The following is a 20773-nucleotide window of genomic DNA, read 5'->3' as shown; positions in this document are numbered from 1 at the left end:
GGCTCCCCTCTGGCTGCCGTGGGCTGCGCCCTGCCGGGGCCCTGCAGCTCCTCCTGGACCCCGTTCAAATAAGCCAGGGGCAACCTGCCTCCCTGGGGGGGGAGGTCTCTGCTCTCTGCAAGCAGCACCCCCGGGGCTGGCGCGACGGGGGGGGATGGGGACACGGGGGGGGGGGGGGGGTGCGAGGGTCGGAAGGGGAACGTTGTTCCTGCCTCCTTCGCTACTCACGCTGCAGGGGAGCCCCCACCTACTGCACCGCCCCCTCCCCCACTAATGCACCCCGACCCCCAGACGAGCCCCCCCCCATCAATGCAATGGGGGAGCCCCTCAGGCACACCCGCCTCTATTCATGCACCCCCCGTGGGGCCCCCAGGATCCAGCGCGCCCCCCAGCGCCCCCCACGAAGGCACAAGACCCACAATGCTCCACCCCCGCCCCGATGCCCCCCCCCGCATCGCTGCAGCAGCAGCCGCTGCCATGGAGACGGGTTGATGATCTCGCGGGGTTTGCAGCCCCCCCCCCCGACCCCCCCCCAGTGCACGGTGAGAGCCGCTCTCGCGAGATCCCCGCTGCGTGCGCTGGGCCTGCTGCTGCTTCCGGCTGGGGGGGGCTCGCTGCAGAGTCAGCTGGGGAGGAGGAGGAGGGGGCGGGAGGAAGCGCGAGAGCCGGAGCAGGTAGGTGCGGGGTGCATGGCCCCGGGGGGGGGGGCCCTGGGCGGGGTGCGCTGGGAGCTGCACATCTGGGGGGTGCCGGCGCTGCAATGGGGCCTGCAGCGGGGGGGGGGGGGCAGGCTGAATGGGGTGCATGGGGGGGCAGGCCTGATTCCCCCCCAGGACGTGGGGGGGTGGGTTGCCGGCCGTCTGGGGGGTGCCGGCGTTGCAATGGGGCCCTGCAGCCGGGGGGGGGGGGGTAGCAGGCCTGAGCGCGGCATGGAGCGGGGGGGGGTCTCATACCCAGGAGAGGGGCTGGGCCAGGCGCCCCTGGGGCCCCGTCTGGGGCGGGGTGTGGGGGCGGCGCCGCTCGGGGGATCGTGGAGCCCAGCCAGCATCGCCGGGGGGCTGCATCCCTCCAAAGAGTGGGCTCTGCCCTGGTCTCTGAGCCCCCCCCTCCCCCGATCCTCCAGGGCTGCCCTTTGCTCTGGGGCTGAGGGGGCCATCTTCCCCGGGTGGGGGGCAGCAGGGAGGCCAAGGGGCCTGGGGCCTTGCCCCCCTGCTGACCTGAGAGTGAGCCCTCCGTGGGTTTTCCTGCAGGCCCCCCTCTCCCCGTTGTCCCTGGTGAAGAGTCGGGGGTGGCAGGTATTAGTCATTTTGGGTGGGTCCCAGCTCATCGCTGTGTGGGGGGGTCTGGGGTGTCTGGGCCGGGGGGGCTGCGGGGCGCGCCGTGTGCCAGCCGGAGACGCAGGCAGGCTGCAGAGGAGAAGGATCTGGCGGCTGGCAAAGGGGCGCTGGGATGGAGATGCGGATGCTGGAGGGGGCAGGGGGCTCCTTCCCCACGCAGGGAGCGCGTGCAGGCCTGGTGGGAGTGTGTGTGGGGGGAGGGGGCTGGGAGCCAGGATGCCTGGGTTCTATTCCCAGCTCCGGGAGGAGAGCGGGGTCTAGTGGCTGGAGGGGCAGGGGGCTGGGAATTCTTCTGTGGATTCCGTGGCCTTGGGCAAGTCTCTGTCTCGCTCTGTGCCTCAGTTTCCCCGTCTGTTGCACAGGTGAGTGTTCAGGCTGGTTTGGACCCACCTCCTGGGAGCTGAGGCCCTCGGACAAGGGTGCTATCGATCACCCTGCATGAAACGTTAGGAACGGGGGGCTGCCTCGGCCCCCCCCCCAGTGTGATGCAACCCCCCCCAATGAACCCCCCAGCCCTGAGTGTGCAGCTCCTGGCCCTCGCTGGCAGCAGTGCCGTGACCCCGCACCGTGGATTGCTGCCGTGCGGGCGCTGCCCAGTCCGTTGGCCCTGGTGGGCGCTAGCCACAGCCTGGCACGGCCGCTCAGTATTGTGACCGGGGGAGAGAGGCCCCTTGTGGACCGCACAGAGCCAGCCCCTGGCCTCGGGCTCCGGGGAGGGGGACGCGCTCTGGGCTTGTCCTTCTGCCGGGTGGCCTGAGGGTGCCCCTCTCCCCAGGCCTGGAGCCGAAGGGTCAGCAGGGCCCCCGGTGGCGGCTGCTGTTCCTGGCCGCCGAGCGCGTTCGGGCAACGAGCCGGGACTTGGGGTCTGAGTGGCCGAATGCCCGGCCCTGGCCCGATCTCGGCCTGCCGTGGGGCAGAGCTCCTGGGGCCTGCAGCCGGGCGCGCTGGTCGCCGTCGCCTCCGCAGGCCCTGTCAGCCCCTTGCCCTTCCCGCCACCCAGGAGTCTGCCGGGAGGTCAGGAGCGGAGAGCCGCCGAGCCGAGCCGAGCCGAGCCGGCCCCGGGAGCCCGTGCACCGCACCGCGCCCCCACCGCCATGGGCAACATCTTTGGGAACCTGCTGAAGAGCCTGATCGGCAAGAAGGAGATGCGCATCCTGATGGTGGGGCTGGACGCGGCCGGGAAGACGACCATCCTCTACAAGCTGAAACTGGGCGAGATTGTCACCACCATCCCCACCATAGGTAGGGCAGGGAGCCGGGCCCGGGCCAGCGGACAGGACAGACAGGACAGGACAGGACAGGACAGACAGGGCCCCCCAGCGCTCCGGGGAGGGGGCGCCGGCACCGGCTCACGCCACCCCAGTCCCCCAGGCTGGAAAGGACCAGCTGGTCCCTGTCTGATTTGGAGGGGCGTTTAGAACATTTCATTGGGACTCCTGGGTTCTGTCCGCAGCTCTGGGAGGGGAGTGGGGTCTAGTGGTTAGTGCGGGGGGCTGGGAGCCAGGACTCCTGGGTTCTGTCCCTGTCTCTGGGAGGGGAGTGGGGTCTAGTGGGTTAGAGTGGAGGGGGAGGGTTTGGGAGTCAGGACTCCTGGGTTCTTTGCCCAGCTTTGCTGCTGCCTTGCCTCCCGACCTTGGAGGCAAGTAGCTGACCTCTGTGCCTCGACTTCCCCACCTGTACTTTGAGATGAAGGCTCCCTCCCTGCGGGGGGTGGGGAAGGTCAGTGACAGCTCCTGGGGGCAGGGATGCGCCCAGCCGCCATCGTTTGGAGACGCCAATCTGTGTGAGCGCCGAGTTCGAGTTCCAGCGCCACCCACCTGCCCACCTCTGCTCTGCCCACCCTGCCCCAGCTCTGTGCTGGGACATGGAGCCCCTTGGGCACAGGACACAATAGGGGCTGGGGAGCCCCTGCTCTGCCCCACAGCATGTCTGGGCCCAGGGCACCGCCGCCTCTGGCTTACGGCGGGCGCGGGGCTTGGGCGCTCCCTGCCTGGGGCTGGGAGAGCGGGGTTACGTCGTCCAGTGCGGGGGAGCATCTGATCTTCCTGACCCGGGCCAAGAGGCAGGCTGGGCTAGTGCTCAGGGCTCCGGAGTTCTGCCCCCCCGTTCTGATGCCCACACCACCCTGCCCCCCCTCGGTGCCTCAGTTTCTTCTCTGGCCATTGAGAGGCCCCCGTGTGAGATGAGCTTGCTGGGTCTCAATCACTAGCAGAAGTGCCCGGGGCGAAGAGGGCCGAGGCCCCCCCCCGCGTCTGTGACTAACACCCCCCCCTTGCAGGGTTCAACGTGGAGACGGTCGAGTACAAGAACATCAGCTTCACCGTGTGGGACGTGGGTGGCCAGGACAAGATTCGGCCCCTCTGGAGGCACTACTTCCAGAACACCCAGGGTAGGGCGGGCAGAGCGGACCCCCCCCAATGCGTCATTCCCCCCCCCCCGCCCCGCTCCTTGTGTCCTGAGCCCTGCTCTGACCACAGGGGCGGATGGCTGTGGAGTATCCCCTGCCCCTCCCCTGGGGGGTGAGTTACTGTCCCCGTCCTGGGATGGCGGGGGGCTGGGTGAGTGGGGGGGGGCTAGACGGGTTGTGAGTGGGTGGGGGCGGGGAACCGGTGAATGACTTTGTTCCCCCGTTGGAGAGGGTGGGCTGGTGGGGGGGATTCGGGCTGCACCCTGTCACCCCCAGCTGGGGTAGGGAGGAGGGATTCGTCACCCACACACACAGCCCCGGTCGGGGGCGGGCTCCCTAGCTGGGGCTCTGGGACCCCCGGCCCGGTCTCAGTGCCCCCGCCCCCCAGGGCTGATCTTCGTGGTGGACAGCAATGACCGGGAGCGGGTGAACGAGGCGCGCGAGGAGCTGATGCGGATGCTGGCCGAGGACGAGCTGCGGGACGCCGTGCTGCTCGTCTTTGCCAACAAGCAGGTGGGTCCCCCTCGCCCGGCGGGCAGGGAGCGAGCTCTCACCCTGCCATCTGGGCAGGCTGGCTGCTAACCCCCCCACCCCGCTCTGCCCCCCCCCCAGGACCTGCCCAACGCCATGAACGCGGCGGAGATCACGGACAAGCTGGGCCTGCACTCCCTGCGCCACCGCAACTGGTACATCCAGGCCACCTGCGCCACCAGCGGCGACGGGCTCTACGAGGGGCTGGACTGGCTGGCCAACCAGCTGAAGAACAAGAAGTGAGAGCGGGCCCCCCCACGCACACCCCCGCGCCGCGAGGGGCCGGGCGGGGCCGCCCTTCTCCCCCCCACCCCCTCTCAGGCTGGCTGGACCCATCGGCTCCCCACGCGGCTCGGGGGGGGGGTCCCCTCGGGTCCCTTCCCCCCTCCCCGCTCGCTGGGTTTTGCTTTCGTTCCGGCACCGGTTGCTGTGGGTTTGATTTGGGTTTTCGGTTCTGGTCCGCCCGGGGTTTGCACGGATCTGTGTGTGTGCGCGTGTGATCAATATATAGAGCTATAGATATATATGGGGGTGGGGGGCTCCCTGCCGCCCGGGGGCTGGGGGGCACAGACTGTCCCGTGTGTGGCAGTGGCCTTTTTTTTTGTGTTGTTCTTCTGTTGTTCTTGGTGCCCTGTGACGTGGCTCTGAGAAGGGTTGTGAATCCCTCCAGGCAGCTGTAAGCTTCTGTGTGCAGGGAGGGCAGCGCTGCGCTGCGCTGTCTGCCGGGGGGCAGCCGGGGCGTCCTTGGTGGGGCTCATCACATTCCATCTCTCATCTCCCAGTGGGGGGCCGGGGGGGGGGGGGAGGAGTTGCTTGCTAGGGCAGTGCCCCCCGCTGGCGACTTTGCTCTTTCCCCAGCCTCCCTGCTGCACACGCCCTGAAAACCCCCTGCCAGCCCCCCAGCCCAAACCGCCTTCCCAGCCCCCTGCCCCCCTTGCACCAAATCACAGGGACACAAATGTGGGGGGGAAGGGGCAGGTGGCCAGTGCAGTCTCCTTTCAAGGGAGGTGAACTTTCTGGGGGGGGGCGGCCAGGGGTGCGTATGAACTCAGTGGCAGACTCGGGACCATGGTGGAAATTCCCCCCCCCCCCCCCTCAGGGTTTCAGAAGCTGCAGCTCCTCTAGCACCAGCAGCCGGGCCGGCCGGACCCAGCACCCCCCCGCGCTTCCCTGTCTTTCCACCGGGGCGGCGCCCTGAGGGCGATCACAGCTGCTAAATGACCAGGCCCCCGAGGTCGCCTCAGAACAAACCAAAGCAGGGTCTTGCAGTGGGGGCCCCTGGGTTCACGCCCCCCCCCCCCCCCGATCCTGTTGCTTCAAGTGGCAGGGGGACAACTGCAACTGGGGGAGCTGCATGTCTGGGGGGCCCCCCATTACTGCCATCTGCTGCAGAGGGGATGCCCCAAGAGGTGCCTGTTGAGCTGAAGAGGGATTTAGGGGACCTGCTGCTTCTCCAGGACTTCCCCATAGAAGAGGCCCTGGGGTTCCCACCCCCGGGGGCCAGGGCTGGGAGCTCGTTAGCGCCCGCTGTGCTGGGTGATTGGCGGGCCAGTTAGCGAGGAGTGTTTCCGGTTTTTCTTTGCGCCCCGCCGTACCCCCAAGCCGTCCTGCATGTCATCCGCCCCTCCCCCGAGATGGAGGGAAATCGGGGCTCACCCTCCCGGCTTGGGGGGCAGCCGAACAGCCAGGAGGGGCAGCGATTAGCAAGTGACGATTGCGCCTTGAGTGCCCCCCTTCACCCCCCTGTGTGCAGCACAGTGATTGTAACGGTAATGTCCCCTCCTGGACGGACGGACGGACGGACAGACATAGATCCTCGTACTGTAAGCTCCTCCCTGGCACATGTATTTATACCCCTGATCTGTGCTTGGTGTGAAATGTTGCCCGCGGTTCTGCTCTGGTTTCTCCACCACCGCCCTGGGACGTGGCCCGTGTGTACGTCACCCCCTGTCCCCCCCCTTGGCTCTCGAGGTGTGGGACCCACGAGGACTCCTGTCCCCCCATTGAATATTAAACATGTTTTATGTAGCGCTGGCCTGCCTTGCTTCTTTCACCGGCCCTGGGTGGGCAGGAGGAACCGTCAGCCCCGCTGCTCTGCCGGGCAGCCCAGGGCCACAGAGCGTGGGGCGGGGGAGTGGGGGAACCAGGACTCCTGGGTTCTGGGGCTGGAAGGAGAGCAGGGTCTGGGGTTAGAAGCTGGGGGCCAGGACTCCTGGGTTCTCTCCCCAGCTCTTCCAAGCACTAACCCTGTGAGGCGTCTTCCCGTCGCAGGGGGCAAGCCAGGCCCTAGCCCCACCTTGGGTGCCAGGGGAGCCGGGCGCCCGGGCCAGGGGAGAGATGACAGACAGGCTGGGGCTGAGTTTAATTAGAAACAGCTTAGGGGAGTGATGGAGCTTCTGGGGCAGGGAGATGCGGCGCCAGGGAGAAGCTTTAACCCCCAGCCCAGGATTGAAGTGGATATTGGCTGAAATGGTAAATCCCATTAGCTGTGATCCTGGGCGGGGGAAGCGCTTTGTGCCGGTCCCACACTGATTTGAAATGGTGGGGGCAGGTGCTGAATCCTCGCCCCCACCCGTGGCCGGTCCAGCCCCAGGAGCTGGGGGGTGATACGGGGCCTACGAGTGGGTGGGCAGTGGGTGCCGCCTGCCTGTGGTGCGCAGGACCTGGCAGCCGGCCGCGGGGCTCTGGAAGGGAGAGGGGCCCCGACGGGTCGCCTGGGTTCTGCCAGGCGTGCGCTGCATGATCCTGGGGGCGGGGGGGCGCAGTTCTGGCATTTGCACTGCTCCAGTCCTTCCTTAATAGCCCCCCAGTGCTGGGTTCGCCACAAACCCACGGGACCCGCCAGAACCGATTCCAGCCCGGACTGGCCCCAGCCATGCAGCCTCGGCACGGCCCGTGCTAAGCCCCCGGCCGAGCCGGAGCCCCGCGAAGGGACAGGAGGAACGGTTCTTAGCCGCACACAGGTCAGACGGCGCCTGGGGCTGAGGCTGCGCTGCCGGCCCCGAGACCCACCTGCTCCCGAGGGGCCGCGCTGGGTGGATGAAAACTCCACCAGTGTGTCCGTGTGTCACAGGAACTCCTGCACAGGGGCCGTGCGCTGCACCGCCGGGAGCCGGTGCCTGCCGCACACAGCTCACAGGAGAGGATCCTTAGCTGCACGGCACAGAAGGTGACCGGCCCGTGGTCAGCGTCCTGGCTGTACCGGTGCCGTTCGGGCTGGGACCCGGTGCCGCCTGGCAGGTCGGTGCCAGCCCTGGGCTTTGTCTGCGCTGGGGGGGGGTTGGCTGAACTGAATCTGCACGAGGGCTCACACCTCGAGGTATCGCTGCCCCTAAGATGTTTAGAACAGGGGGGCCGGGAGCCAGGCCTCCTGCACTTCACTAGAACCCAGCGCTGGGCAGCTGTGAGCTGCCAGGACCCGATCCTGCGCCCCTTCCTGGGAGCAGCCGGGGTGCAGGGGGCTGCGGTGACGCTCCAGCCGGCGCGTCCCCCTCCCCACTCCCGGGCTGGAGTCTGGTGCCTGCTTCCCCCCAGCCCATCCATCTCACATTGTCTCTGGGCAGGGGAGGGGGCCCAGCCCAGTCCCGAGTCGACCCGGCCCCCGTAATCCCATTACAGCCCCGCGGCCCCAGCCGCCAGCCCGTCTTCGCCACATCACGGCAACCGGGGCTGGTATGCCGGTGCGGCCGGCGGGGGATGACAGGCGTGGCCCAGACAATGGGAGCAGCAGCCCGGCGGGGGAATAGCTGGCATGCCAATCCCGTCGCTCTGGGAGCCAGTGCCACGGCCCAGCCCACGCTCCCAGGAGCAAGCCGGCCCCTCGCAGCGCCTTGCGCGGCCTGCTGGCCTGACACCCCCATGCTGCGGGGAGATGGGCCGTCACCCAGCCCGCCCCTGCTTAGCCTGGCAAAGGGGACACGGCTCTAGGCCAGGGCGCCCTGAGCCGGCTCCTCCGCCCAGCCCCGGGCTCCAGCCAACACCGGAGCAGGGCCCCGTCGAGCGGGACGACTGGCAGCTGCCTGCTGCCGTGTGTCCTCCAGGCGCCAGGTTGGCAGGGCTATCTTTGGTGAGAGGGGGAGCTGGAAACGACTCCCCCCCCCCGACGTTTGTACAGCTCCTAGCACGCTCCTGAGTTGGGCCCTGGGTGCTGCCCCAGCACAGAGCAAACGCGCTGGGGACAACAGGCTGGCCAAGCCGGTGTCCTTCACACGCAGGGCCCAGCATTTCTCCAGGGCACCGTTAAGTGATGCAATATTTACGTTCAGGGGCTGACCCAGATTATGGGGGTGCCCAGCTGAACCCCGACCCGGGACTGCACCCACTGTATCATTTCACGCCCTCCAGGGCCTCACCCCACAGAGCATTGGAGCTGGAGAGCCCAAAGGGTGTCCCGTGAGACCTCAGCGGGACGGGATCCACCTCTCGCCCCCGAGTCTGGCCGTGCGGTAGAAATGGACTGACTGGTTCCGCGGTCTGGGCCCCGATCCCACGTTGGGCCCCCTCGCGGCCGCACTTAGCGGTTCGAGGCCTTCGTTTCTCATGGGAGATGTATTCTGCCAGGCTCGGAGCAATCTGGGGCCGGTCCCAGGTCTGCCCCGGGCCGGCAGCCCGTGGAGTGGTGAGGTGCTGCTGCTGAGTAACTTACTATTGATCTTCCGGTCGCGGCTAGAGAACCCAGCTGAGCTCAAGGCCCCATTGGGCCCAGAGACAGTGAGAGACTCCCCCTCACCCCCCAAGAGACCAGAGATCCATGGAGGAGCGTTAGCCCCATTTCACAGACGAGGGGCTGAGGCCCAATGAGATGAGCTGATTGGCCGAACATCACCCAAGGGGGCCGGCGGAAGGGCCAAGAATTGAACCCGAGTGTCCTGAGCCCCCGGCCAGCGCCCTCAGCGCCAGATCAGCCCCCGGGCGTGCGCCTGCTGCGGGCGCTGGGTGCAGCCTCCCACCCCACAGCGCTGTCAGGGGAGTGGAGCCTTCAGGATCAAATGAGGCCGACTGTGTCTCTGGCAAGACAAATCCGCAGCAAACCTGTCAGGCCCCGTCTAGAGCAGAGAGGCGCTCATGCTGTGAGCTTCTCCCCACAGTGCCCTCCCCAGGCCAGCTGGGCCCATGGAAGGGGGGGATTTTTGATGATTTGCTGCCATCTTCTGGCGCCGGGAGCTTGGTGCTGTCAAAGCTCAACCTGGCCCTGACCCTGCTCCACCAGCTGACCCCTGAGATGTGTACAGGGCAGGCAGGGTGGGTGAGGGGAGCACGCATTTAACCCCCAGGGCTCCTCTTCGACAGAGGTTTTCATGAGAAACATAAGCCGGAAGGAGGGAGTCACCCATGGAGAACCCAGGAGTCCTGACCCATGCGCCCAGTGCTAACACGAAGGGAGGGCAGAGCCCAACCTCCCGCAGGGCCCTCGGAGGGGACAGGAGGGTGTCATGGATTTCCCCATTAACTAAATAGTTAATTGGCCAGTGAGCACCTGCACCGAATAAAAGGGTTCCCTGAGGGCAGCTGGGCTGCGTGTGGCCAGGGGGACGGCTCGCCTCACCTCGGCCCAGTCTAGAGGGCCGTAGCGGGGGCGCGCAGGGCCCCGGACAGATCCGGCGAGGCTGCTGGCAGCATTTCATCCCCTGCCCTAGCTATGGCTGCTCCGAGCTGTGCCTACCTGCACTGATGGAAACGCCCCTTTTTGCCACGATAGGAAGCATCCCGGCTGCAGCGGCAGCGCCTGTAACGCCTGGCGGAAGGTGAGCGCTGCCGGTCAGGGAGCTTGCTGGCGAAAGGCGCCTGGGAGGTGCACAGCTGGCGAGAGCTGGTTCCTGCAGGCCTGTTCCTAGCAAGGGGAGCTTGTGAGCAGTGGCAGGATGCCCAAGCGGGCAGGAGCGATGAGCTGTCCCAGGGAACAGCTGCACCTGGCAGGCCTCCGCAGACAGCTGGCCCTGGAGCCAGCTGCTGCCCAGTTGGTGGCAAGAGACCGGGGCGCAGGGAAGAGAGCTGAGCTGAGCAAACCCTGCTGGGGCAGGGCCTGGAGAAAGGCGAGCAGGGACTCGGGTGGGCCGAATGGACGCGGGCCGACTGTCCCCCGGCTCGGACGACCATCTTTTGTTTATTCTTTGTCGGCCTTTTCCTGGCAGTCCAGGCGCCCCTCCAAAGCGGGGATGCTCTTTGGTACCCGAAAACCCGCTTGGCCTCGTGTATACCCTGGGTGAAGGGAAGTCGAGGAAGGCCTCGCGTTGGGGCCTGCCTGCCCACGAGGGGGTGGGCTGGGACAGCCTGCATTGCCACCCTCTTGCGGGCCACGCCGGGCAGCTGGCATACGTTGTACTGTGAGCCCCACACCTCCCGCCGCCAGGGCTCAGCTCAGCCCCAAAGCACTGGTGGGGTTTGACACACGCTGAAAGCAGGCTCCCGCTCACCGCGCCCGCGTCTTCACGCTTCAGTCGGCTCAAAATCCACTTTTAAAAAACCGAGGGGGGCCCATGCCAGGAGCTGGGGCTTGAGAGAAACTCCCCCTGGCGATCAAATGAGGAGGGTCCGTGACGCTGCAGCTGCTGCCTGCTCCTACGCCCGGCCCCGCTCCCAGCAGCTGTGGCAGAGGTGCTGCTTCTCACAGGGACAAGGGGACATGTGCGTCTTCTGCTGTGGGAAACCAGACCCCGGCTTTCTACCCCCTAACCCTGCCCTGGGCTGAGGCCGTGGGCGAGAAAGCCCAGCTGGGCAACGCAGCTGCAACCCTCCCTGCCACCCGCTGCCATCCCAACCCACCTGAACTCCTAAGGGCGAGAGCCGGGTCCCTGCCCCGCTCCCCTTGCAGTGGGGGGCCAGGCCAGCAGCGGCCCATTGCTCTGGGTGGAGGTTGGCGGCAGGGGAGGGGGTCCCCCGTTGGTTTGGTGGGAGCAATGGGGTGCTGAGCGATCTGCAAAATGCTCTGCAGCTGGTGTAGCAGTTTGCACCTGGGCAAAGTGTGTGTGTGTGTTGGGTGTGTGCATGGGTTGGGGTGTGTGTGTGTGTATTGGGTGTGCCGGGTGTGGTGGGAGTGTTGGGTGTGCTGGGAGAGTGTGTGTGTGTGTGTGTGAAGCTTCTCATGGTCCCGCGGCTCCCAAGGCTGGTCACACTCACCCCCCCCCCCCCCCCCGGGGCTGCTGGGTGGCCCCAGGCCGAGGCGCTGTTGACATTCCACGTCCGCGTTGGTGCGGGGGGGGCGGGGGGGGCACGTGTCGCCTGGGCCCTGCCGGGGGCGGAGCTGCGGGGGGGCGGCCCGTGCGGTCCCGGCCGGGCTCCAATGAGCGGGGGCGGGCGGCACCAGGCGGCGCTAGCAGCGGCCTCCCTGCGGGGCGGGCAGAGGCGGCGCCAGTTGCCCCCCGCACCCCGCCGCACCCCGGCTGCTGGCGCTGCGCTCCCGGCCCGTCCGGTCCCGCCCCGCCGCACCTCGACCCGCGCCGGCCATGCGGCTGCGCCCCCCCGCCGCCCTCCTGCTCCTGCTGCCGCTGCTGGGCTGCGGGGCGCGGGGGCAGAGCGGCGCGGAGAGCCCCCCCCGGGAGCTGCAGCTAGAGACCCTGGTGAGGGGCGCTGGGCTCCGGTCTGCGCCGGGGCGGGGCGGGGTGCGGGGGGACCTGGGATAAGGCGGGGGGGGGCGATCGCAGAGCTGTGACCCCCCCCTTGCGCTTGTCTTGCAGGTGGCGCCCCCCGAAGACTGCGCGGAGCTCTCGGCGCTGGGGGACACGGTGCAGATTCACTACACGGTAAGGGGGGGAGACAGGACCGGACGGGGGGGGGGCAGGAACACGTCAGCACCCGCGGCTCCTTCCTCCCGGGGCGGCCGGGACGGGGCTGCTCCCGGCTCCCGCCTGGCCTGCACGTGCGGCCGGGGGAGGGCGTGTGGGGAGGGGAGTGTCCCCCGTGTCTATAGGGCTGGGGGGGGCGCAGTGTCCCCCCGTGTCTATAGGGCTGGGGGGGGCGCAGTGTCCCCCCGTGTCTATAGGGCTGGGGGGGGCGCAGTGTCCCCCCGTGTCTATAGGGCTGGGGGGGCGCAGTGTCCCCCCGTGTCTATAGGGCTGGGGGGGCGCAGTGTCCCCCGTGTCTATAGGGCTGGGGGGTGCAGTGTCCCCCGTGTCTGTGTGGCACAGGGGCCAGTGTCGGGGAGGTGGGAGTGTGTGGGGGCGGGGTAGCTGTGGCAGTGCCCCCGTCCCCGGAGTGGCAGCGAGCAGCCCCCGGCACAGGACTGCCGGCCCTTCTTCCACCTCTGCCCTTCGTGCTCCTGTTCCCTGGGCTGCCCCCTGCTCTGCTGCGCCCCCGTCTCCTGGCGCCGGCTGTCTGCTAGGGAAGCCGGGGGGCTTAGGAAGGGTGCAGGCATCTCCATGGCAGCACCCTTCCAGGACTGCAGCAGCAGGAGCTTCCTCGGCCCAGGGCCCACGCACCCTCGCTGGCCCTGGGGCAAGGCGCCTGCCCCGGGCCCTGGGGGTCACCCACCTGTGTCGATGTCTCCCGGCAGGGCAGCCTGGAGGATGGCCGGATCATCGACACCTCCCTCTCACGGGATCCCCTGCAGGTGGAGCTGGGTAAAAGACAAGTGATCCCGGGTAGGTGCCACTCTGGAGCGGGTTGGCCCTGTCCCTGGGGGGGAGGGAGGCTGGGCCCGGCCACCGGAGATCTGGGGCCAGTTCCTGCCTTTGCTGTTGACTGAGTGTGTGACCTTGGCCGAGTCGCTTCACCGCTGGGTGCCGTATTCCCCGCCGGGGAGGGGCTGTGCCTTGCTCCCGCCCTCCGTGGTGTCTGCGCCGACCCTGAGCCCCGTGGGGCTGGGACGGTTTCTCCATCTGGGACTCGGGCAGGGCTTCGGTCACGCCTACAAATGCCATGAATCGTAGAGGAAGGTGCGGGAGCCTCTTCCGGCTGGTCTCCGTTGGCTTCCGCTGGAAGGATCGGGTGGGTGCCCAACAGGCCCGAAAGCTGGCTGCTGCCTAGAACCCACGCCGTGTTCCCCTGGCACGTCCCCTGGCGCCGTGCCGTTTAGGAAGGGGCCGCGAGCCCTTGCTCTGATGTTTGCTTGACAGACTCTCCCCTCCCAGCTGCAGCAGGCCCAGGGGTGGGGAGGCAGCTGGCTGTGGGGGGCATTAGGAATTCCCCGGGTAGGCCCGGGCTCTGGCTGGGAGCTTCTCTCCCTCTTAACCAGGCTGAGTGACGTGATCGGAACCGGCCAGATCCCGCCCGCTGCCTCTTCAGCTCCCATTCCCCTGGCAGCCCAGCCCGCACGCGCGCTGCCTCATTGGTGCAGGCTCCACGGCTTACCCCCTGGCGCCGTGTGCCTGCCAGAGCTCAGGGCCGTCGGGGACTTGCAGGGGAGGCTCCTGGGAAAAGGGGGTGGGAAGATGAGCCCGGGGGTGGTGGGAGGCCCCCCTTTCAGAGAATCCCCCTGACCTGTGTCGTCTTCTGTGGTTTTTCCCTCCTCCCAGGCTTGGAGCAAAGCTTGCTAGACATGTGCATTGGGTAAGTGACGCCCCGGCTCGCTGGCAGCAGTGGTGGTGTGGCGGGGAGAAGGCAGCCTGACCCAGCCAAAGGCATGAGAGCAGCTACTGCGCAAGAGACACGATGGGGGTCGCCAAGCGCTCCCCTCCTGCTCCTGGCATGGGGCTAGCGGGTCGTGGGTCAGCAGAGCGGGCTGGAGAGACAAACATGGTTAAAACCGGTCTGAGCCCAGCCGGGGGAGCTCTTGGCTGTGTCTGCATTTCCTCTCCAGGGAGCTGGGCCTGGCTCTCGGGCTGTGCTCGTCCCGGAGCAGAAAGGGGCTCTCTGGCTGCCCTCTGGGGGCATGGGCCAGGAGCTCCCCTTGTGCCCGTGGTCAGATTCAGGCGCAGGCCTGCTAGCCCCCGCAGTTCTGCCGTTAGACCACCCAGGTTGGATCGGGTCAGGCGCTGGATGAGAAAGATCCCAGGAAGCTGTCACTGAGCCAGTGCCCCAAGCAGCTCAGCTGGACGTGCTGCCTGAGAGGAGGCCCTCCGCGTTCCGGTTCTGTAACCCTTCTCCTCGTACAGGGGCTGGTACCCCAGGCACTGCCCAGAACTCAGCGCTATGGTTTATGTGCTGTCCACGGACAGTTTCAGCTCCGTGCGCCATTAGGCACTTCATGTCCTGAACTGTGATGGAGTTGTGCTGTGTGGCTGTTAGAGGTGCTGCGCTCCACCCCAGCAGTGGTCACAGTGCCTTGGCGGATGAGGTTTGCAGGGGATGCTGTGTGCAAATGGCATGTTGCCAAAGGGCCGCGTGTTGGGCCCTCGCTCTGATGTGCCTCTCCCTCTGCCTGCAGGGAGAAGCGCAGGGTGATCATCCCTCCTCAGCTGGCTTATGGCAAGCGAGGATCCCCGCCTGCTGTCCCAGGTAACTACCCCCTGCTGCCTCCACGCCTGCCCAGCCTGGCTGGACGTGGGATCCTTCCTTAATGGACCTGAGTCTCGGAGCCCAGCCCTCCTCTCCCAACCCCAGGGCGGATAGCACTAGGCTGCGGTTAGGTGCCCTCCTCCCAGCCCTCTGGTTACCAGCAATGCCTGCTACAGAGTCGGCTCCCTGGTGAATTCGGTGCCAGACAGCCCCCAGGGGGACATTGCACCCCACATGGCCCGGCCGAGGAGGGAGGGAGCTGGGCCTGCCTGTTGAGGCTGCCAGAGATGATGTGGCAGGGCTGGGGCTCCCCATGCTCTGGGCAGGGCAGGGCAGTGCGGGGGGACCTGCTCGGGGGGAGCACCCCCCCATACAGGTTGGGCAGTGAGCCGGGGCCATGCCTGCCTCCTGTGGCCGGGGAGCTGAGGTCAGCCGTGCCCCTCTCTCCCCAGCCGACGCCGTGCTGCAGTTCGACGTGGAGCTGGTTGGGCTTTCCCGGGCCAGCAAATGGCAGAAGCTGACCAACGACGTGCTGCCCCTGCTCTGCATCGTGCTGGTCCCCGCTCTGCTGGGCCTGATCGGCTACCATCTCTACCACAAGGCCAGCAGCCCCCGCGGGTCCAAGAAGAGGCTCAAGGAGGAGAAGAGAAACAAGGCCAAAAAGAAATAAACCTCTCCTGCCCCGGCAGCAGCACTGCTCTGTAGCTGCTTTTGTCAGGCTCCCTGGTGGGAAGAGGGGGGGGCGGAGCCTTTTGCTCCCCTCCTGAAGGGGGGCCGGAGCAGCAGAGACCGGCTCGAACCTTGCAGGGCAATGCAGGGGCTAAACCGGCTCCCCGGGTGTGGACAAGGCCTCAGGGCAGGAGAGCAAAGGTGTCTCACTCAGTGGGGCCACCTGGCTCCCCCGTCCCAGGGTCAGGCGATCCAGGGCTGTCTGCAACATGGCTGCCACCCTGCCTTGGCAACTCAGGGTAGAGCAACACACCTGTGCCCGTGGCCCTCAGGTGGCCCTAGGCTCCCCTACAGGTACAGGACCTCCAGCTGCCCCACAGCAGCCCCTCGCTGCCACACACTGGCCCCCCAGCTCCTGTAATCAGGCCAGCCTGAGTGGTGTGGGAAGAGATCCAGCCCCTCCAGAGGCAGCAGTCCCTGCCCTCCCTCTCCCCTGGCCCCCTGCAGCTGGGGGAGGCCTGGCCGGGCATTTGATTAACGCTGCTGGAAGTTGCTGAAGCCCAATTCCACCAGCCTCTGCCCAGAGCCGGCCAGCGTCAGCTTCCCGTGGGCTCAGCCCCGCCCCGGGGGGTACGAAAAGGTCAGGCTGGCTCCTGTGAGGGGAGGCAGAGGCATGTACTCCTGGGGCAGAGTCACCCCGGTGTAAAGCAGCACAAGTGCAGCAGGAGCTGCCTTAGGCCCCACCCCCATCAGCTGCGGGCAGGCGGCCGTGATCTGTTCAACCCTTTAATGGCAGCTTCCTGGCGGCAGGGAGTGTCCCGAGCAAGTGTGAGCGCAGCGCGGGGGGAGCGCTCCCTGCTCCTCACGCCTGAGCCACGCAGGCCAGACAGGACTAGGAGCTGGCGCAGCTCACAGAGTGCAGTTCCCAGCATGCCCCGGGCCGGGCAGCTCACAGGATGTGCGGCACCTCGTGGGCTGCCTCGATGACGTTGTAGATGGGCCGCTTGGAGGCTTGGCCCGCCGGCCCTGGCACGCGGGGCTTGTGGTTGAGGATGAGCAGCGGGTTGAGCTGGCTCAGCACCTCCTGGCTCACCGAGATGCCGTCCAGGTACTGCTTGAGCAGCAGGCGCAGCTTCTGGTTCTCCTGGCGCAGCGCCGCCTTCTCCCGCTCCAGAGCCAGCTGCTCCAGCTTCCCCTTGTTGTACCTTTGCCAGAAGCGCTCCAGCCCCAGGTAGTCCTGCAGCAGCTGCAGTGGGAGAGGACAGAGGGGGGCAGCGCTCAGGGGACGCTCCCCCCCCCATCTTGTTCTGCCTCGTCTGCTCAATTAAAGAGCGCACTGCTATCAGCAACCTTCTCCCCAGCCGCCTGGCCCGTCTAGGCACGTGCTCTCCACCCCCCTCCAGCGGTGCCAGCCTGCCTCTAGGCACCCCCGCCTTCCTCTTCCAGCTAGGTACATGCACCCCCCCAGTATTGGCCCCCCCTTCCCCGGCCCTCCTTCCAGCACACTGCAGCCGTGCGTCCTGAGGGATTTCATCCCTCACCTGGGCCAGCTGCTCCCCGGGCTTCTCCAGCATGACTTGCTCCACCTCCTCCTGCTCCTCCCTGCCCAGCGAGGAGGCGTAGAATGGCAGCACCTTCTCCTCCTCGGTCTCCAGCTTCCGACACATCTCGGCCAGCCTCAGGATGAGCTCTGCCTGCGTGGCAAGTGAGGCCTTAGAGGACGGGCTGGGGACAGGTCAGTGAGCAATGGAAAATGGCTGTGTGGTCCTGCTGCTAGGAGAGGGTGCTTTTCCTGGGGGTGTGTGTTGAATTGTGTTGACAACATAGGGAGTGAGAGGGAGGGCAGCAGAAGTGTCCCCTGGGGCCAGGAAGAGACAAGGGGTTTGGGGGAAACAAGTCTCCCAGCAGCCAGCTCACACTGCACCCTGGGACGTGTCTCTGCTGGACGGGCGGCTGGGAGCTGCATTTGGCTGGTGCTACTCCAGGCATGTGTGCAGGGGGAGCAGGGCCCGGGGCAGAGGAGAGGTCTCTGCTGTGGCCTTTACCTTCTCAATGACACCCCTTAGCTTCTTCAGGGCAGTGCTGCTCTCCAGCGTCAGCATGGCAAGGTTGCTCCTGGCCTTGGCCCTGGCTTGGTTCAACTGGGTCTTGAGCTTCTGCAGCTGCTTGAGCACGACCTCCTTCTCCTCGCGCACCTGCCGGTTCTGCTCCTCGGCCTCCCGCAGCTGTGCCGTGATCTTGCCTTTCACGACGCCAATGGAGTCCTGGCAGAGAAATGGTGCCCGGAGAGGGAGGGGCTCAGCACACAGGGAACCCCGCAATCCCCCCAGGAGGGCCTGTTCCCTACAGCCCAGGCCTCACTGACCTGAATTTTCTGCAGCTTCTTCATCTGCATCTCAATCTCCTTGGAGCTCTTCTCATCCTTCTGCTTGAGGGCCTCAAAGGCGATCTTCCGATCCTCTGTGGCCTCTGTGTAGTTCTTCAGCGCCTGCTGGAACCGCTTCCACAGCTCCTCCACCGTGCCCTCCAGCTGCACACGCAGATAGTGCTTCTCCTCCAGGTTCTGGGGAGGGACACGCGTTAGCCCCTCACCTACCCCGAGCCACCTGACTCCCCAGACCAGCCAGGCTGTGCACACCCCATCCCAAAAAAACAAACCAGGGCAGGACCCAAACCCCAGGAGGGGAGCTCCCTCTCTCCGGCCCCACCAGGACTGGGCAGTGGTGGTGGAGATGACTCATGCCCATACGCTGTGCCTCACAAGCCCTGCACTCCTAGGAGCGTGAAGAGGTGGGGCTCCTAACCACAGTCAGCCACCAGCAGCTGGCTGAAGAAACAGGGAGGCTGGTCTCACCAAGCCCCATCCCTGCCCCAGGCTGGCACAGAGCAGCCTCGGCCCAGACCTTGTTCTTGACGTCATCCCTGGTGCTCTGGAAATCCAGCTTGGCCTCATACTCGCTCTCACTGAAGTTCTGCTCCAGGGCCAGCAGCACGTCCCGCAAGTAGCGGCTCTCATTGTCATGGTGCTCAATGATCATCCTCCTAGGGAAGGCAAGGCGCAGGTGAGCCCCCAGGGCTGAGCCAGCACGGCACATGGTGTGGAAGGGAGAGCAGCTGATGGTCTGGGGAGCTGCTCCACAAGAGCCTCCCAGCCAGGGATGAGGGCTCATGGCCCTGGGGCGCCATCAAGCTGCCTCTCCACCCCTCTGTTCATCACCCACCTGTCTGGGTCTTCCCCTCGGCACCCCACAAAGCAGATGATTTCCCCACCCCCGGTACCTCTCTGTCTCAAACTCCTTCTTCAGGGCCTCCAGCTCGGCATTGTAATCCTCATCCAGGTACTTCAGGCGGCACCGCTGGAGCTGCAGCAACTGGTCGATGTTGTGCAGGTGGCTGCACAGGGCATGAGTGTACTGCGCCTCCGCTTCTGACAGGTCCCTGGCCAGCGACTGTACGGCCGACAGAGAACAGTCAGGCGCTGCAGTGCCTGCCCCAGAGCCTCCCAGCGCTGTCAGCCCAGCACGATCAGCGGCAGCGAGGGCTGCAGGGTGTGTGGAACCCCGAAGACTCAGTCACCTGGTTCGAGCATGTTCGCCCTCCACTTGGGGGGCATTGCTAGCCCCGTCCATGGGCCCCCAGAGCCACGCACCCCCTCCCAGCTCACTCAGAAGGGGCCCCCGCTGCTCACCCTGATGACGCTGTCCTTGCAGTCCACCACCCGTTCAAAGGTCTGGCTCAGGATCTCGATGTCCTTGCGCAGCTCCCTGGCCTTGACCTCCCGCAGCACCGTGCGCCACTGCAGGTTGATTTTATTCATGTTCAGGGCGCTGTTGCGTTCCTCCTTGGCCAGCTTGTCCTGCCGTGGGGGTCAAAGGTTACAGGGGCCAGCGGGGGGGGGGACATCCCAATAACCCGCAGGTATTTAACCAGCTAGAGCTGAGCCCACAGCCCAGAGCCGGGCGTGAGCCAGCAGGAGTGACGGGGCCGGCCGGCCGGTAACACCGCGGTTCGGCATGTGGAGGGGAGAGCAGGCGACGAGGCCTGGCCGGGGAGCCCGGCTGGGGGGGCGCGAGGCGGCGTGGCAGGAGTGAAATGGTAAGGCCCCCCTTTCTGCCCGACGTGACGTTTGCTACTGACCCCCCCAATTGCCAGCCCAGCTCCCGGGGTGGGGGGGCAATGGGGCTAAGCTGGGCGGAGGGGCTGGGCCCTGGAGGGGGGAAGCCGGCCCCGCCCCGCCCCGCCCCGCCCCGCCTGCGCCCCGGGCCTCGCCTTCAGGAACTGGCTGAGCATGTCCTCCTTCTTCTTGCTGCGCTCCTCCTCGGCCAGCATCTTCTGCTGCAGCAGCAGCAGCCGCTCCTCCTCGCTCGGGGGCGCCGCCCTGCGCCCCCCGCGCCCCTTCTTCGGCATGGCCGCTGCGCTGGGCGGAGAGGCCGGTGAGGCGCTGCCAAGGGGTGCACCCCCCCCATGGGACCCCCTGCATGGGACCCCCCTGCACGGGATCTCTGGTCCCCCCCGCGCACAGGACCCTTCCCTCCCCCCCACAGATCCCCCCGTTCCCCTTCCCCCAACGGGTCGTCCCCCGCCCCCGACAGGATCCCGCCCCCCACCGGCCCGATCCCCCCCCCACCCCCGGTACCTTTTGCTCCTCCCACCCGCTGCAGCAAGTCGCGTCCCTCTGTCTCCTAGCAACAGCCACTTCCGTTGCGAAGGGCGGCCCCGGAGAGCCCGGCGCTAACGAGCGGCCGCTCTGGGCAAGAGGGAGGCCCCGGGCGGGAGTGAGCGCCCCCTGGGCCTGGAGGACCCGCCGGCTGCGGTGAGGTGGGACAGGCAGCGGGAGGGGCTTGGGGGGAGGGGGGAGCAGGAGGAAACATCTCCCTGACCCCCCGCACACGCGGCCCCCCTCCCCCGCACCTGCCCCCCGACACCCCCCCGGCGCACACGCCCCATGCCCCCCCCCGCACCTGCCGCTCCCTGCGGATGCTGCCAGCCTCTTCCCCCTCCGGGTGGAGCTTGTTTCCATGGTGACGCTGGAAGCCTGGTACCCAGCCCCACCCCGCCAGGGGAGACCTCAGCAGGGCCAAGGACCCCCAAAGTCCGACAGCAGCCAGCCCCGGAGCCCGATGCGGGGAGGCAGCCAGGACTCCTGGGTTCTACTGGAGGCTCCCCCACATTCGCCATGTCACCTGGGGGGAGGCATCTCCCTGCTCTGTGCCTCAGTTTCCCCATCTGACCAACCCCCCACCCCTGTCCCGTGTGGAGCCCCCCTTAGGGGGAAGGTGCTGGGGATGGACAGAGGACTCGTCTCACACCCAGTCCTGCCCACAGCCGCTCCCCAGGGGATCAGCATCCCTCGCTCTCTACAGAGGTGCTTCTTTGCAACCCCCCCACTGCTGCTTCCCCCACCCCCCATGAAGCTGCAGCCACTTGTGGCATTGCAGCACTTGACAAAGGCGAGCCA

The 20773-nt window shown here is 67.1% G+C and overlaps 3 protein-coding genes across 3 annotated transcripts; 2 read left to right on the top strand and 1 right to left on the bottom strand.

Annotated features, from left to right (window-relative positions):
• The first annotated feature begins 549 nt into the window (after positions 1-549).
• ARF3 (ADP ribosylation factor 3) lies at positions 550-6303 on the top strand. The gene is made up of 5 exons (XM_067529766.1): positions 550-674; positions 2338-2579; positions 3616-3726; positions 4133-4257; positions 4357-6303. The coding sequence occupies exons 2-5, from the start codon at positions 2432-2434 to the stop codon at positions 4516-4518; spliced, it is 546 nt and encodes a 181-aa protein (XP_067385867.1). The 5' UTR covers positions 550-674; positions 2338-2431; the 3' UTR covers positions 4519-6303.
• A 5297-nt stretch (positions 6304-11600) lies between these two features.
• FKBP11 (FKBP prolyl isomerase 11) lies at positions 11601-16141 on the top strand. The gene is made up of 6 exons (XM_067529765.1): positions 11601-11831; positions 11949-12014; positions 12764-12851; positions 13725-13758; positions 14576-14646; positions 15099-16141. The coding sequence occupies exons 1-6, from the start codon at positions 11718-11720 to the stop codon at positions 15314-15316; spliced, it is 591 nt and encodes a 196-aa protein (XP_067385866.1). The 5' UTR covers positions 11601-11717; the 3' UTR covers positions 15317-16141.
• Positions 16088-19773, bottom strand: CCDC65 (coiled-coil domain containing 65). Its single transcript, XM_067529754.1, has 8 exons — positions 19585-19773; positions 19004-19171; positions 18595-18764; positions 18219-18357; positions 17681-17878; positions 17361-17579; positions 16857-17009; positions 16088-16561 (listed from the first exon to the last, which is right to left on the bottom strand). Exons 1-8 carry the CDS (start codon positions 19720-19722, stop codon positions 16265-16267), a joined length of 1482 nt encoding a protein of 493 aa, XP_067385855.1. The 5' UTR covers positions 19723-19773; the 3' UTR covers positions 16088-16264.
• Positions 19774-20773: the final 1000 nt, after the last annotated feature.

The sequence above is a fragment of the Emydura macquarii genome, unplaced genomic scaffold, assembly GCF_026122565.2.
Source record: "Emydura macquarii macquarii isolate MOO-44397 ecotype Brisbane River unplaced genomic scaffold, CSIRO-AGI_Emac_v2 contig_2994, whole genome shotgun sequence".
NCBI classification, from domain to species: domain Eukaryota; kingdom Metazoa; phylum Chordata; order Testudines; family Chelidae; genus Emydura; species Emydura macquarii.
The sequence above is the reverse complement of the archived record's forward strand: the minus strand, read 5'-3'. Positions and strand labels throughout refer to the sequence as shown.